We start from the raw sequence: 17,210 nt of genomic DNA, 5'->3' as shown, positions 1-17,210 counted from the left end.
AGTGGGAACGCACACGACCATGGCGGCTCCCAGCAAGACCGCGCCGAGACGGGACTCCCGCCGGGCAGCGAGGGCGGCGGTCGTGTCGCCGGACAAGGACCCGCTCGCCGGCGGGCCGTCCGGCCTGCGGGTCCGGCTGCGGGACACGGGGGAGCTGTACAGCGTGGCGGAGTGTCGGGCCGGCACCCGGGTCAGGGAGCTGAAGACGGCACTGGAGCTCGTGGCAGGAATCCCCACGGAATTCCAGCGGCTTTCCTACCTGGACGAAGGTAGGGTCTCACGAATGAGCCAACTGAGAAAACTTCTCCTATGCATGGGGTCCTCTTTAAAGCATTTTATGATGTAATATTACAATAAAGTTATTCTAGGGTGACCATATTTTGTTTTTTTTTAAAAGAGGACGGGGGGGGGGGGGGGGTAATCGACACTCGACATATGCCTCCAAAGTAATGAATCTTTATTACTTTTTCTTATTAAAAAATCAGTTTAAACTCTAGTTTTTATTAAACTTCTTAGACAACTTTTAAACAGTTGCAGGGTTGTTATTTCTCTTCCATAATGGCAAACAAGGAATTGTTTTTTAAATTTTAACACAACAAAAGTCTTAACATCTGAGGAACAAATGAAGACATCATAACTTAGAAGTCCTCATTGCTTGCAAAACTGATAAATTTTAACGAAACATTTTGAAATATAATGAAACAAGTTAAACATTATTTGTCATGACCATAAAAACAGCCCAACACACACACACAACCAACCCCTTTTCTACCGGTAATGCGTGGAACGAACGAAAACACGCAGGCCTGTGTTTTTTTACACAGTCTGAGCAACGAGCAACACAAAATCCCGGACAGTTTTTGGAATTTTGTAAATCCCGGTCGGACCGATATTTTAGGTCTTAAAAAAAGAGGACATGTCCGGAAGAAAGAGGATGTCTGGTCACTCTAAGTTATTGACAGTGCTTTAATCTCGATTTTCATGAGTTATAGAATGATGATGATGATGATGATGATGATGATAATATGCACTGTAATGCGTTTTCACGTATCCTGCGCGCTCCTCGCCGCCTCACCCGGCTTCTCGTGGACAAAAGCACGTAATTAGGAAGCACTGTGGGCTCGTGACAAGTGCACAGATTAGTGCACCAGTACGTGTCATCGGTGCGCGGGGGGTGGGTTAGGAAACAGAATTTAAACAGCACGGTTTGCTAATAAGAGACGGGGCGGGCCAGTCGCCCACGGCGCTCTGTTTCTTCAAACCCGCACGGCGACTGTAAGCACATCCACAGGGCAAAGGCACAGAACCCCGGACAAGATCGCTTTTTCCAGGAAACCGCTGCAGTCGCAGTTACAGTGCTGTCGCTCTGTCGCGGTCAGGGTGTTACCACCCGGAGCGACTAATGGCTGTCCGTCCCCCGACAGGAGACCTGCCGGACGAGTCCACCCTGAGGTTCAACGACGTCGTCCCGGGCGGCACGGTCACCCTGACGGTGTGGCGCCAGGGCGGCTGGGCGGAGCTGGTGCGGGCTGCAGCAGCCGGAGACGTTCCGAGGGTAATTCGTGCCGTCGGAGAGCAGGCGGGTCCTCCCCCAGGACCCGTGTTTCTGCGGAGCTCTTCTCTGACCCGGGCACTTCCAAGCCAGACCAAGTCCAAAGCCCTGAAAACAAAACAACATCCACCACCTAGTTTGAATTTGTTGCTGCTGAATATAAATATGGATGTTGCATCTGAATACTGCGCTTTTTTTAAAAAAGGCACTTCACACTCACACAATGACACAGGAACCAGACACTGTAGATCAGGGACTATGCGCCCCTTTACATGTCTATAATTGCTTTGTAAACTGATCAAAACATTAATGCAAAGCGATTGTGGGCATTTTGAAAAGCAGGCAGTGTTTTTTGAGAGATGATATGTTTCTGTTAACAGCATTAAACAAGCGTTAGTATGAGAGGGCTTAAGACATGTAGGTCCTAAACATTGCCAGTCAAAAACTAGTCAGCGGAGCATTATCTCGCATGAGGGGGCGTGTCAGAGCCGAGCCAAGGAGGAGCGCACAGTTAGAATGCCGTAGGGTCACTCCCCTCGCTGGTATCGCCAGCCCTCGCCACTCCTCCTCGAACTGGCTCCCGTTTCCTCAGATCCCCACCCGGGGGTGTCGAGTGGCCCTTGTCAGGAAGAGAGCAGTGTACTTTGGTGCCCCCCCCCCGTGGACAAGAGACGCCTTCCACGACGATGCTCGATTTGACTGGGGCACCAGGCCTGGTGGACCAGTCTGTAGCTCCGATGTTCAACATTCAGTTACAAAACAGCCTTACAATGTATGGCGCACTTTAAAGTAGGAAATTGCAGTTTATTGAAATCAGCCAAGGTATCAGCTTCAACAGCAGCTGTGTAGCTTGTTCCAGACTCCCACAACCCTTTGTGTAAATAAGTGCCTCCTGTTCTCGGCATTAAATACACATCCCCTTAGTTTCGGTGTATTAGCTGTTTTATGCTTATTGGATTTTAAGCCTTGTTCTCAGCTGCATCAGAACGGATCTGTTTCCTGGAAGTATACTTGTTCTGAATAGCCTTCATTGCATTGCTAATGCTATCGGGTTTCAATACTCCTTTCACACATTGTTAATTCACGGGGTATATTGCCTCTTCACAAAACTTGTTGGTTTGAATAGATCTTTGGCTTTGCTGGCTGTAACTGCTCTGTTAGCATGCAAAGGACCTGCCAAATGCTTAGAAAAGCCAGGAAGTGTAGTGTTTAGTAGTAATCGTTTTTCTGGCGTAATGCAGTAAGTGGATGATTACACGATGATAAAATAACCGGATCCTGGAAAACTCCAGATCCGCGGTTCCAGAGAGCTGCTGCTTCTCCATGTCCTGAAGATCGAGCTGGTTCTCTCTGTGTGTGTGTGTGTGGCAGCTCCAGTCTCTCTTGCCAAGGGGGAGCGGTCTGTGTGCGTCCCGGGACTGTAGGGGTGCCCCCGAGATGACAGCGTGGCACGCTCGCCGCGCCTTCTCCGCACTGTTCATCAGCGCACACCGCGGGCACCTGCCAGCCGTCCGCTTCCTGCTGCAGAACGGTAAGAGCCGCCCGCGCTTGGGTATATTACGGTTCCCAATCCAGGCTACTGCAGTGAATGTCAGGACAGATTCAACTTTCTGTAGAATAAAGTCATCACTGTGCCACACCCACACGTTAAAGGAACAGTTTTCTTAGGAAGAACAGTCTCTGTTGGCTCTTCTTTCGTCTGTGTTTTTCTCAAATGTGAGCTTGTAATCAACAATATTCGTAACTGTTATTACAAATTAATATGGATATATTTTTTAGCGGTGAACAATTCTAATTCTTGCTCCTCCAGTGACTGTTGGTTTCGCAGCAGGCGGTGGCTTTTCTATAATCAATGATCATGGTTTTGGATTTCAACACATTCAGTGGAAGGAAGGAGCTGTTACACCATCACCACAATAATCCTCCATCACCCCCCTCTCTCCCGCCCCTCCCCAGGATCCACACGTTCCCGAGACAGTCCCACCTGCATCACAGCTGCACAGCCACAGGCCTCAAGACCTTCTAGGCTTTCTTCTTTCTTTCTTGGAATCATGTAAATGCAACTGTGACGCAAGTCCTGTGCAGCTGTCATGCAAGGAATTGCAGATGCAGGTGAATGATAAACTCTAACTCGTGTCACTCTGTCTCTGTCTCTCTCTGTGTGCCACGCAGGAGCCAATGTGAAGATGCAGACACAGCAGGGAAGGGGGGCTCTGCATGTGGCCGCAGGCCAGGGGCACCCCCAGTGTGTGGAACTGCTTCTGAGCTGGGGGGCACCAGCAAGTCAGCCCGACAGCCAGGGCTTAACGCCTTTGGGCCTGGCCACTCTGCTGGGGCAGAAGAGGAGCGTGCGCCAGCTCTGCCTGTTCCAGTGGCAGCAGCGAGCAGCTGGGGTGCACATCAGGCCACATCTGGATGAAGAACAGCTGTTTGCCCACCAGCGCTTTGACTCGCAGTTGAAGCCATGGCGGCGTGGCCCCCAGGCCCAGGTCTACATGGCCAGCCTGCTGAAGAAGGGAGAGGGCACTGGGCTGGGGGCCCCTCGGAGCGCAGCCCTCTCCAGGGCCAAGGGAAAAGCCATTACTGCAGCTGCTTGAGCAGAGCACACAGCCCAGTGGTCTGTCAGACACACACAGCCCAGAGACAACAGTGACTGCACTCTCAGAGGCAGTAGAAGATGACATTAACACCTAAGGTCATTTACAATGTAGAGAAACAACCTGTGCGCTCTGACAGTTTAACATACCTTGAGGGTAACAGAGCTCCTGCAACTGAAGGGATGGACAGGGAAAGACCCACAACTGCCCAAAACATGCACAGAGCAGCTGAGACCCCAGAACTGATACGACACCATCCTGATGTGAGTTGAGCCTGAGAGAGGGACACTGCAGCTTCAGTTCAGTCAGAACTGCTCACACAGGTCTCGATTGGACCAACCTGATTCTACACACTGAGCTTCAACACAAAGAGCGCTGGAGATGTTTTGTCACCTACTGGTTATCTCACATACCCTTTTCTGCAAAGCTCCTTACTAAAACAGTCTAAACAGTCTACACCATATGACAGCTGTAGCATTTTGCAGGGAGGAGTATCATGACGAGCAACACATTCAACTTCCCCACAACTTTGTACAGTTGGTTCTCTATACTACTCTAAAATTATTTCAGTGTCTCGTCAAGAATCAAAAATAAACATTGCAGGTTTATAACAATCTCCGGTTGTCGGAAGGAGTTCCTGGCAGGACTGAGGCTGCATCAAGGGCATCAGGGAATCACTGGGGCAACGGTGGCAGCCCATGTGAAACAGGACAAATACCCTGAATCATACTGGTTGATTTGTTGTCAACACAGGTTCCACTTCAAGGTAACCAGAATGCTAATGTGTCAGTTTTAAATTTCCTGTTACAAATAATAATAATAATAATAATGCAAAAGTATCGATTTGCGTAAATGAAAACAAAAGTAAAACAGAGCAAATGATGTACAGCATTTAATTACAAACCTTCATACAATCTGGAGCACAATTCAAAAAGGGAAACTTGAAAGTAACTCACTTCCAATACAGCTGCAAAGAAAGATAGAAAAAAACGACCAAATTAACTTCAATTTTTAAAGTTACTTGCCCTGGGATATTCCTGTACCACGATTCTGCAGCCAGCTGACTCTTGTAGAGCGATACAGATCACATCAGACCAGTCTCCCAGTCTCATGCCTGCAAAACCCAGGTATGTCTAAAATCTACATTTGCATGCAGGCATGTGTATACAGGTGAATTTCTCAGAACACAGAGGAAATGAGAAAGATAAAATGACATGAGTCACTTTAGGTCATTTGATTTTTAGTACCTAATTGATCCCAAGATTTCATCTAGCAATTTCTCTAAATTAGCTGGGGTATCGGCTTCAACAGCAGCTGCATAGCTTGTTCCAGACTCCCACAACCCTTTGTGCAAAGAAGCACCTCCAGCTCTCAGCTTTAAATATGTCCCTTAAGTTTTCGTGTGCGTCAGCTGGTTTGACAAATTAAGCAGGTATTTAGGTGTGGGAATAAAGGATAACGTGGTTCTGTGGCACATGAATCTGGGTAGTTTAGTCGGTGCTCAGATAGGAGCTCAGCTTCCCTGTGCAAGGGGTGGTCATGACAGCCAGTGATTATACTGGCCTTCTGGGCTATCTGATTGAAGTAGAGGTTTGACAGCTGCATCACTTGTACACAGTAAGTTTGCTGGCTGTCTTCATTATCCAGTGTTTTAATTGTGTGTATTAAGGACAGATTCAACTTTCTGTAGAATAAAGTCATCATTGTACCACACCCACACGTTAAAGGAACAGTTTTCTTAGGAAGAACAGTCTCTGTTGGCTCTTCTTACATCTGTGTTTTTCTCAAATGTGAGCTTGTAATCAACAATATTCGTAACTGTTATTACAAATTAATATGGATATATTTTTTAGCGGTGAACAATTCTAATTTTTGCTCCTCCAGTGACTGTTGGTTTCGCAGCAGGCGGTGGCTTTTCTATAATCAATGATCATGGTTTTGGATTTCAACACATTAAGTGGAAGGAAGGAGCTGTTACACCATCACCACAATAATCCTCCATCACCCCCCTCTCTCCCGCCCCTCCCCAGGATCCACACGTTCCCGAGACAGTCCCACCTGCATCACAGCTGCACAGCCACAGGCCTCAAGACCTTCTAGGCTTTCTTCTTTCTTTCTTGGAAGGAAACTTACAGTTCTCAGTTTTCTGCTCTATCCTATCTAAGTTGTAATCTGACCCCAGGGGACATGGCTCAGGGGCTCTGCTGTTTGGAAAGTGTCTTTGACTATTTCTTCTGAATTTCTTCTGAATCCCCTGCGAGGAAATCATGCAACTTGTGATGAAATTTCATGTTGCATGAAAATGACACTGTTTTATCTGTCAATTCAAAATAGAGGAACATTCTCTGTTCATTGTTTATTGTTCTCCTCTGCCATCTGTCCCTGTAACGTTCCTCTCTCATCTCCACATCTGAAGACTCAACAGCTAAAACGTCGGGTCTTTCGGGGTCTTTTAACAAGCTCGTCCTCAGAGCTGGGCTGTCATCCTCTTCGGCAGGCGAGTCACACCAAAACCCGTGCCGACCCCATCTACAGCACCGAGCCTAGGCCCGCGGGGAAACATAGCATAGCACCCTGAGGGGGAGGGGGGAGGCTGGGTGTGCCATGGCGAATGGTTATTTTTAAATGTATAGTGTGTTATTATTATATTTGGGTAGATTACCAAAAATGAAAGGACTCTGGACCTGGCCAGCAGGAAGCTTCAGCAGACCAGCAGCATTCCTGACTTCCTCTGAACACGAGGACAGTGGGGTGCTGAGCTAGAACGCCTGTCTCCAGCACCCCAGCAGGGCCGAGTCACAGCTCGGCCACAGCCTCCAGGCAGGGACTGCAGCCAGGGCAGGTGACCTCGACCCACAGAGAAGACCTTCTCAGCAGTCATTTAAAGAGAAACCTGAGTGTGGGGAACAGACGAAAGAGGCATCACAATTCTTTCACCAGCAGAGCAAGAACTCCAACGTAAACTGTTGCTGAAACAATTGCCCCTTCATTATTTAACTTTTATTTTTTCTTATGTGGGTCACTGGGGTGTGTTTTTCAGTTGATCTTAAAATTACCTCGACACACCCCAACCCATCACAGTCTGCTTCATACTACATGATTAGAACAACACCAGCATATCTTCTTCATCGGAATGAAAGTGAAGAGTCATTCATTAGCCTTTTTCTAAGTGTTAAAAAAAAACAAGTTTCACAATAGCCTTTCTTGGTTGCTGACATCCCAGCCCCATAGATAAATAGAACCCCACACACTCAGAGGAGCATCTCGCTCCTGAACGAAACAGCTGATTGTTGAGGTCGACTCTGGAGGAAGACTACAAGCTTGTGCACCATGGCTTTGGGTGAGTGATCAATGAAATATTGGATTGAAACCATTCCAAGACAGTTTAGGTACCGACAGTTTAAGCGTCGTTACCTGATGCTGTAGCAGCCAGTGCAATGGGCTGATTAGGGCTGGAGGTGGCTGGAAGTCTTGAGGTCTTGCTGTGTGTTGGAAAGCACAGGGTGCAGGCTGGCTAACGCAGCACATAGGGACACCTGGTCTCCTGCCTGCTCAGAGAGCCGAGCCCGTGTCTAGAGATAAGAGATATCACTTTATTGGCCATATATAATTTCTTGTCTTAGGAATTTGTCTTTTTGCAGACCCCAGCTTGTCCATCAAGCGTGACACTAAAACTCTCGCTGTTTTATTCCCTCTGGGCTCCCGTTTGCTCCCTGCAGCTGTGACTCAGAAGGACTTCCACTGCGATGTGAACAACAGCGCTCACCACACCCACAGGATCTCCAAGGACAGGCTCATAGTGAGACGAGGGCAGGACTTCCTCCTCTCCGTGTCCTTTAACAGGGAATTTCGGCAGGGGGCGGACACCCTGCAGCTCACCGTGGAAACAGGTACGAGCGCTGCTGCCTCGATATCCCAGCAGCTGGACAACACCGAGTCCCTTAATGTTTTTACCTACTCTTCTGCTGAAGAGCGCCCAGGCAAAAAACAAAAAAACAAAATCAGTCATGCTTGAAATGGAAAGGAATGGAAAAGCATACTGTACCTCTTGTCATAGCGTATACTGGCCATGTAGGCTCGTGAATAAGCGGGCACTGGCGTCGGCTGTGTGCTGCCCGTTTCGCTGTTTACGAGCTAGATCGACGCAGGGGAGTCGGACCCTGGGGAGCCGAACGCTAGAGGCGAGAATCCGCGCAGGCGGGCGAGTGGGAGAGGTACCCCCCTGCAGGGACGGGTGCCAGCTGCTGTCCCGCAGCGGACTGGACACTGACTGAGTGAGCAGCCTGTCTGACATCTGTGAGCGTCCAGGAGGGTGAAACACTAGTGAAAAGCTAGTGCTGTGCAACGGTGTGGAGATGGATCGATTTGTAAACGTAATCGGCTTCAGTAAGTAAATTAGGCGTGTTAATATGAAGTGGCTTAAGACTCCCAAATAAACAAACACCAGCCACTGTCGCCCACCTTACTGTATTCTTGTGTCTGTGTGCATTACACTGCTTCAGCACATTCAGGTCCCTATTCTAAAATTCTAAAAGTCATTCTAAAATTAAAAATACTCAGCATGTACAGCAGCTCCAACACATAATTATCAGGTATCGGCAACACTCATGTAACAACATTGATCACCCAGCTCGGTGTGAGAGATTTAGCACCCACTGGTTTCACAGTGTCTGCCAGGCCCATGCAAACAGTATCTTAGGTCCACAGCAGTGGGCGGTTCTAATCCAGTGTCTCTGTGTTCCAGGCCCCAAGGCCTCTGACTCTGCAGGGACGAGGTCAGTGTTTGGGGTGCCCAGCGTGGTGAAGAGTAAGTCGTGGGGCGCCACCATCCAGAAGACATCTCAGAACACTGTGACCCTGAAGATCACCAGCCCTCCTGATGCCAGTATTGGAAAATACTCCCTGTCCTTACAGACTGGCACCACCCCTGTCCAGAACTACACCATAGGGAACCTCATTGTGCTGTTTAACCCCTGGTGCTCAGGTGAGACTCTGAGAGAGTGAGAGAGAGAGGTGCTACAGCGCCTCCTAATCCTAGTTGCTCCAGTGCTGAGTGGCACTTTCCTTTCTCTTTGACACAGGCATGTCAATGCCACAAAATGAGTTAAGCAGGAAAAAAAATGATCTTTCCAACTGTCCTTCAGGTTTTCAAACCTTCAAAGTAGAAATTGAGGAATGGAGAATGTCCTTTGTTTTGCATTTAGAGCTGCATTTTGGTGGGCAAAAGAAAACTGATGTTTTGCACAGGAGCGGAAACCAACTGAAAATTGGTGTGTGCTTCTTGCACTCAATAAATACATTGAACTCCTCAAGGCATAAAAAATAACTTGCATGGTTACATGTGGTCTATGGCTTATGATAGTGTATTAATGATTAGACTCTTTTATTATTTTACTGATTTAAAGCTAGAGGATGAAGTTAATGCTGCCATTTAATGTGTGAATTGACCTGTTGCCTGTGGTTAGTTTTGGAGCAGAAGCTAGTCCAGTTGTTCAAACTGCTGTATCCTCCTCCTCCCTCACACTGCTGTGTCTCCTCCCTCACACTGCTGTATCCTCCTCCTCCCTCACACACCCTCACACTGCTGTCTCCTCCCTCACACTCCCAAACACTGCTGTGTCTCCTCTTCCTCCTCACACTGCTGTCTCCTCCTCCTCCCTCACATTGCTGTATCCTCCTCCTCCCTCACACTGCTGTGTCTCCCTCCTCACACCCCCTCACACTGCTGTGTCTCCTCCCTCACACTCCCTCACACTGCTGTGTCTCCCTCCTCACACCCCCTCACACTGCTGTGTCTCCCCTTTTCCAGAGGACTGGGTCTACCTGCCCAAGGAGGATGAGGGACAGGAGTACGTCATGAACGACTTTGGCCTTCTGTACCGGGGATCATATGACAACATTGAAGGCTTACCCTGGAACTTTGGGCAGGTAAACAAATGCTCTTCACAGTAATTCCCAGGCACACCTCTAGAATTGCACCTTGGAGGTATATCCGATACCTGCTGAGCCCCAGCAGAGTTCTGGGATGAGTGGGGCCAGGAGGTGTTGTGATGAGACAGAGCTCTGTTCACTGGTGCCCATGGGAACAGTGTGCGGGGGTGGGGGCTGTGTTTGCATCTGGCCGAGTCTATAGACCCCCCCTCCCGTACCGGCCTGTGTTCTGCTTCTCTTGTTGCCTCATTGCTGCTCTGCCCTGGGTTAACGAGGAGCGTCTCTTTAGTTTGAGGAGGACGTCGTGGAGATCTGTCTGTGGATGCTGAACGCCAGTCCCAAATTCAAGAGAGACCCTGGGGAGGACTGCTCTGCGCGCTGCAACCCCATCTACGTCGGCAGGATCGTCAGTGCCATGGTGCGTGTGCAGCCTCGCATGGTTCTTGAGCTTTAACCCTTTCCTGTCTGCCTAAAGTATAAGGCAATGACACTGACAAGTTTATAAACACCATGTGCACAGGTATTCACCCCAAGCCTTCTGAAGCACCAAGCAATTAGAGCATGCAGATCTGGTAGAAACCTACCTGCCCAAGGAGGATGAGAGACAGGAGTACGTCATGAGTGACTTTGGCCTTCTGTACCTTGCTCACTCTCTCAATAGCTAATGCAGCTATTGGTTTTGCTGCCCTCTGTCCGGACCCTATGCGGATGACACAATCCAGAATAGTGAGGAAGGATACACTAGGGAAAAGTCATGCAGGAACAGGGATGAAAACAGGGGGCGTGTCCATATGGTGCTGGTGATCCGGGGAGGTGTGGCCGAGGCGAACAGTCCAGAGTAAATCCAAAAGGGAGAATCCAAAAACGAAAGCAAATGGTCCAAGGCTGGGAAATCCGTCCAAACAGAAGATTAAAATCAGGTGCCGGGTCTGGGGGGAACAAGGACAGGAGCAGGAAGTTAAAAACATGACGGAGCCAGGCACCACCAGGTCCCGGGCTCGCACCATGCGGAGATCAGATGCAGAGCCCCGAGTAAAGTGCGCGCCTGGCTTATAAAGGCGAACTGAAACAAGGAACGGGTGGCGGGAGTGATGCAAATGAGGAAGGGCTGGAGCGCCCTTAAGAGGAGGGGTTTGCAATCATGACACCCTCGTTATTTCAGGTTGAACCCATTTTTAGCACGGCTTCAGCTCGGCATTACTGAATAAGTCATTTTGCATTGCCAGCAAATCCAAGAAACTGATTGCAGGTCTCCAGTGTTAATTCTACTTGCTGGCTTTTCCTAAGCTCTCGCGTTGCTTTGTCCCAGGTCAACAGCAATGATGACAATGGGGTGCTGATGGGCAGGTGGACTGATAACTTTGAAGGCGGGGTTTCCCCCATGAGCTGGAGTGACAGTGTGTCAATCCTGAGGAAGTGGCACAAGTCCGGAGGGCAGCCGGTGAAGTACGGCCAGTGCTGGGTCTTCGCTGCCGTCATGTGCACAGGTGACCTGCTGCCCTGAGGGCTCGTCTGAGAGCTGCAGACCTCACACAGGCATAAAGACATGCAAATCACTATGGACTGTAGACACACTAATTTATAAACTGTGCGACTCCTGCTAGTCTGGGTTATCCTGGACTACAAACATCTTGCTTAAACTTGAACAAATCTTCAAGATCTGTTTGCCACACCCCTGTCTTCATCATTGTGGCTTCTTCTCTCTCCATCACAGTGATGAGGTGCTTGGGAATCCCAACTCGAGTGGTCACCAACTTTGATTCTGCCCACGACTCGGATGGGAACCTGACCATCGATAGGTACCGCGGCAATGCCAAAAAGGAAAATGAGTCTGTCTGGTGAGTGTCGCAGTCTCTGAAAGGACATTTCTGCACCACGTCCAGAGAGATGGTCCCCCTTCCCAGTTGGATTGCCTGTCAGTCGCACTGACAAGGCATGAGAGCAAGGTCCAGAGAGAGAGGGTTTGTAATCTAACAACTGTGGTTCTGCAGGAACTTCCATGTCTGGGTGGAGTCGTGGATGCGCCGCCCTGATCTTCAGGGAGACTTCGGTGGCTGGCAGGTTCTGGACCCGACGCCTCAGGAGAGGAGTGAAGGTACAGCTTAAGGCCAGTAGTTGCACGACTTGTAGACAAAATGTTGTGTCCAGCTGAAGACCCAGGTGTCTCCTCCTTGTTCCAGGAGTGTTCTGCTGCGGTCCGGCCCCAGTGAAGGCCATCCTGGAGGGGCACACGGAGCACAAATACGACGTGCCCTTCGTGTTCGCCGAGGTCAACGCAGACCTCGTGGTCTGGTACGTGGAATCTGATGGAACCAAGACGAGAATGAAAACTGACACTCAATCCGTGGGCAAGAATATCAGCACCAAGGCCGTGGGCAGTGACACGCGAACGGACATCACCAACAGCTACAAATACCCAGAAGGTATGCAGACGCTGTGGTGGGCGTTACTAGTCTTTAACAGTTTTGATGAAAGTTAAGTTCTAATTTCTATTAAAGTAATATACTGTATCAAGCTAAAAACATATTGAAGAAAAGCAGTAATGAATTAATGAAGGGGTACATCTAAGTCTTCTGAGTCTAGAGTATTTTTAAATGTCAGTATTCACACTCGGACAATTCTGCTTGCTTGATCTGGTGATACACAGGATCTTACTATGCATTGCTATCCCTAAATAGTTAACTTTATCTTAAAGTTAACTTAAATTTAATGACTTACGTTATCTGGAGAAATTTATTAAGAAGGGTAATTGAATGTGCAAAGGTGTGAAATGCCAGCATATTTATACAGGCAGCGCCAAGGAGAGGGAGGTCTACACACTGGCAGTGAACAAAGGCCATGTCACCGGAGGGGTGAGACCACCCACTGCCCCAGAGCAGCCGGAGATCACTCTCAAGATCGAGGAGCAGAGCGCCCCCATCAGGGGGCAGGACATCAGCCTCAGGCTGATTGTGCACAGCAACAGCACGGTCACCCGGAAGATGACAGTCAACATCAACGCCGACTCCATGTGCTACAATGGGGTTTGTGCGGAGGACTTCTGGAGCGAGAACAGGGACGTGGAGGTGCAGCCACAGAAAGGTGATCACATGGTGTAGGGTTCCGTCTGGCGATGCACAACTCAACAGGAATATACTGCTTATATCCGATATTCCACAGTTCTGTAGTTCAGTTAGATCCTAATGAATGTGACAGAGGGATGAACTATGTTGTAAAAAGACCCGCCTGGCTGAGGGAATGGCCGCCTATCTGAGAGAATGAGGCTGCCCCCCTCCTCACTATCGCGAGGAATGAGCCAGGGAGCTGCTGCAGGAGTGTAGATGGGGCAGAGGGGGTGAAAGGTTTGCGAAAGAGAGAGACGCGTGAAGGGAAGTCCTGGGCACGAGACTTATATATGAGGCGAGTGGAAGTGGGCCAGATTAGGATCAGTCCTGTTATAAACTCCATATTCCGAGGGAACGTTTGCAGTGAGGGTGTGGTAGGGCCTCCCATAACTTAAATTAACTTAATTATAACATAGAATTTCATTTGAGTTGTCTGCACGGAATTAACCTTGACTTTTAACTTGACAGAAAGCATTAGTTGTGCATGTGAGACATCAGACTGAGGTAGCAGAACATTAAACTCTCTAGAAATAAATTAAACTATCACTGCACACAGGCTTTACAAAAATGAAGAGTCATTTCAAATAGTTTCAGCATCAGAGCATCATGGAATTAAAAGGCATTTGGCATAATGACCTACTGAAAATTCCTCACATGTGGTGCATATATTCTTTCGGAAAGAAAGCTGACCCGAAGCTCAAGTCTTTGAGAAGGTTTTCTCTCTCTCAGAACTGAGAATTTCCACCACTGCTGTCCATACTCGTGCTGCTTACAACTCCACGTGACAAAGCTGTGCTCCTGGAAGTTGTTTGGGAGCTGTGAACACTAACTAGCTTGAAAAGACTCTGAAACACCAGTAGGAGGGGAGACGGTGGTTTGATTTCTGCCTTTGTTCTCGCAGAGGTAAAGATTTCAATCCTGATCCCCTACTCCAAGTACAAAGATCACGTGCTGGAGAGCAAGACCATGAGGGTGGAGGCCCTGACCAAGCCACCCTGGAGCAGCAAAGGGTTCCACACCTCCAAGAACGTGATCATGTCGAGCCCGGCCCTCAGCCTGCAGGTAAGTCAATGAGCCAGGGAGCTGCTACTGGCCTGGTCCTGGGTCTTCACTGGGTCTTGGCAAGACTGGTCAGTCCCAGAAACCGCAGCTCCTTTCTGAAACTGCCCCCACCTCCGAGCTCAAATTGCTTCTGTATTGTACCATGAGGAACTGAACAGTGTGGCATTTAGTCAGCTCCTCAGACTCCACTGGTGTTCAGAACTAATGGCAACACTTTAGACTGAGCTGTTCAAATATTTTTAACAAATATTGTATCAAACAGCACTTTACCACCAACTGAAGTTTTATCGAATGCTAATAATCACCGTCTATAAAGAGACGGTGACATTCATGATGACCCTGTCTAAGGATGCCTTTAAAATTTCTGGAGAACCTAATTAATGTTAGTTAATGAATCTAGTTAACGTGACTTGTGGCCAAACTAATGCTGAACACATCAGTCCAGCTACAGGGTATAACATCCTCCCTGTGTAAACTGTTCACACTGTAATGCAGTACAGACTTTACAGAGCACAAATTTCTTTCTAAATTAAAAATATAAAACTGAAAAGGAAAGACTGCTTATTAAGTTCATGTGTCATTTTTCCTTCCAGGTGTTTGGAATGCCTTTCCTGTTTGCCGACATGGAGGCTGAGGTGGTGATGGAGAACCCACTGGACGAGCCTCTCACAGACTGTGTACTCACCTTGACAGGACCTGGGCTGCTGAGAAGCCCCCGTGTGGCACGGTAAGGCCAAGCGGTCAATCGGTCAATTTATTTCCTCTATAATTTCCTCTACCTCCCTTCACAACACTTTGCCACAGGTGTGTAGTGCAGTTGACAATAAAAGAGCAGTGGATCATGTAGACACAGTGGAGAGGTCAACAAAAAAGAAAAACAACCCGGTGGGAGGAAAGAAACCTCTGGGGGTCCCCAGGTCCCATGGTTGTCTCCCCTCCAGTCTCTGCAACACTGGGATCCACTCAGGTATTTGGAAAATAAAAGCTGGGAAAGTGTGTTACAGTAACTGTAACTCTGGAAGAACACAATTACATTATATAACATCCTCTGACCTTTGGGAGCCATATTAGAAGTATGGGCCATGGAAACCGGAGGCCATAGAAGAGTTTCAATGGTCTTTATTGCATTTCATAAGTAATGTTAGAAGAAAAGAAACTTGAAGACGTTCCAACTAAGCAGCTGGTTGGTTCAGCCAAGCATTGCTTGAAGTAAAGAGCTCAGCAGCTATCAGAACCAGCAGACATGTGGGGGTCCCCATAGCCAGGATTGGACACCCCTGATATTTGAAACTTCTGTAGGAGGAAGAGTTGTCAATTTTGGTGTTAATTGGAATATTGTCAGCATCTCAGACATGTTTGGTCACACCTGCACTTTTTGTGGAGTGGCCTGTTTGTATCTGAGTAATTCTTCTATTTCTTTGAAAGATTTGAATGCATTGTCTGAAAAACCCCTGTCTCTAGATTGTCTTGCATGCAACCTCTCCCTAGGGCGCGGTTCATTCCAGGCTCATTACCTGCAGTTGTTTTAGTTTCCAAGAAGACTCTTCACCTTAAAAACTAATTGTGAAAGGTGCTCTTGTTGGCTCCAGGGAACTGGAACTGACACCTGTCATGTTATGGCAGTTGGCTCCTGACTCATCTGACTTCGAGTGAACTGTTTTGTGCCTTGTATGTGTGTGTGGGTAGAGTTGTCCCTGCTGACTCGCGCTTGTCTGTCATTTCAGGGTGGGCAATATCGGTCCAAAAACAGTGATGAGTACACAGATCTCATTCGAGCCATTCAAAATGGGCAAGAGCGTGCTGGTGGCCAACTTTAAGTGCAACCTCTTCAAGGATATCAAGGCCTACAGCACTGTGAATGTCGTGTTCTGAGGGCGTGAATGTCCTGAGTTTGTCCTCTCTCCCTGCTGCAGCCTTCGTCTGTCTTATCAAAGTCCAGGGGCAAACAGTCAGAGAGGAGGGTCAGTGTCCTGGCCTGGACTGATCAGTTTACTCCTGTGCTCAAACCCCTCTGTTGTTCAGCAGACTCTGAATTGATTTCAAATCAGCTACAATAATTTGTAACGTCCTTCATAGACTTTATAAATATTTTGTATTTTATGTTCTAGAGGAACTCATTCTGTATGTTTCTGATTGGACCCTATACATTGTCCGAATATACAAAGTTGTTGCCAAAAATTCCCCTTGAGTTGCCTAGAGCTGCTGTACTTGGGCTCCTGGCCTATGATGTTAGCAATACTGAAACCTTCTTTCGTTTACTGCTCATATATACCATATTATATGCTGCCTGGAGTATAATACGCTTTGATTTTCATGTTTTGTAAATTGTTTTGGGCTGCTTTTATGTTCATCCTGGTTTGAACCTTATTAGGTTCCTTCCAGGAACCTTAATTGTCTTTGGAAATGAAAAGCCAGAGTTAAATCTCTGGTTCCAGAAGTTTGAAAATAGAAGTGACATTTTTTGTATACTAAATGTGTTTTATAAATGTTATCAAAAAGATAAAACATGGCGAGCTCTCTAGCTACAGCAAAATATCACATAACTTTTTGGTTAGTGTCTGCAGTACATAAAGAGTAAATTACATGGGATATGTTCAGGTCCACAGTATTGTGAATTTACTGGTGCAGATCTCAACTTGTAAAATTATAAAGAACGTTTTTTCCTTTGTTCTTGAGATCTTCCAAAGGCAGATGTCAAATTAAATGATGAATCTTGTTCCTGTAACCACAAACATGATTGAATTCCAAATTATATTTAAGAAAAAATGTGCATATATGCTTTATGCTGCTTACTGAATTGTTCTAGGGTCTTGTGCAGGAATGGGAGTACTGTACTTTTGGAATAACCATTCAGTCAACCAGTCAAGATACTTTCTTGTTCTTGTTAAATGGTGATGGGAAAAAAATGCACTCATTAAAATGAATGAAAAATTAAAATTGTCTTGTAATCTCCATAGTTTTTAT

The 17,210-nt window shown here is 47.5% G+C and overlaps 2 protein-coding genes across 2 annotated transcripts; both read left to right on the top strand.

Annotated features, from left to right (window-relative positions):
• The first annotated feature begins 14 nt into the window (after positions 1-14).
• On the top strand, positions 15-4,472 carry LOC148817811 (ankyrin repeat domain-containing protein 60-like). The gene is made up of 4 exons (XM_088937836.1): positions 15-269; positions 1,425-1,555; positions 2,924-3,083; positions 3,725-4,472. Exons 1-4 carry the CDS (start codon positions 20-22, stop codon positions 4,147-4,149), a joined length of 966 nt encoding a protein of 321 aa, XP_088793962.1. The 5' UTR covers positions 15-19; the 3' UTR covers positions 4,150-4,472.
• A 2,939-nt stretch (positions 4,473-7,411) lies between these two features.
• LOC148817810 (protein-glutamine gamma-glutamyltransferase 5-like) lies at positions 7,412-16,462 on the top strand. Its single transcript, XM_088937196.1, has 13 exons — positions 7,412-7,489; positions 7,869-8,039; positions 8,894-9,133; positions 9,959-10,077; positions 10,370-10,498; positions 11,390-11,567; positions 11,795-11,918; positions 12,072-12,175; positions 12,261-12,503; positions 12,871-13,161; positions 14,086-14,246; positions 14,840-14,973; positions 15,971-16,462. The coding sequence occupies exons 1-13, from the start codon at positions 7,480-7,482 to the stop codon at positions 16,116-16,118; spliced, it is 2,052 nt and encodes a 683-aa protein (XP_088793322.1). The 5' UTR covers positions 7,412-7,479; the 3' UTR covers positions 16,119-16,462.
• The last annotated feature ends 748 nt before the right edge of the window (positions 16,463-17,210 follow it).

This window comes from Atractosteus spatula, chromosome 19, assembly GCF_055471065.1.
Source record: "Atractosteus spatula isolate fAtrSpa1 chromosome 19, fAtrSpa1.hap1, whole genome shotgun sequence".
Taxonomy (NCBI): Eukaryota; Metazoa; Chordata; class Actinopteri; order Semionotiformes; family Lepisosteidae; genus Atractosteus; species Atractosteus spatula.
This window is presented reverse-complemented; position numbering and strand designations above follow the sequence as displayed.

Coding starts and splice junctions, on each gene's coding strand:
- LOC148817811 (XM_088937836.1), top strand. CDS start 20: ATGGCGGCTCCCAGCAAGACCGCGCCGAGACGGGACTCCCGCCGGGCA. Junction 270..1,424: donor GCTTTCCTACCTGGACGAAG/GTAGGGTCTCAC, acceptor GTCCCCCGACAG/GAGACCTGCCGGACGAGTCC. Junction 3,084..3,724: donor CCGCTTCCTGCTGCAGAACG/GTAAGAGCCGCC, acceptor TGTGCCACGCAG/GAGCCAATGTGAAGATGCAG.
- LOC148817810 (XM_088937196.1), top strand. Junction 10,078..10,369: donor TACCCTGGAACTTTGGGCAG/GTAAACAAATGC, acceptor GCGTCTCTTTAG/TTTGAGGAGGACGTCGTGGA. Junction 12,176..12,260: donor GCCTCAGGAGAGGAGTGAAG/GTACAGCTTAAG, acceptor TCCTTGTTCCAG/GAGTGTTCTGCTGCGGTCCG.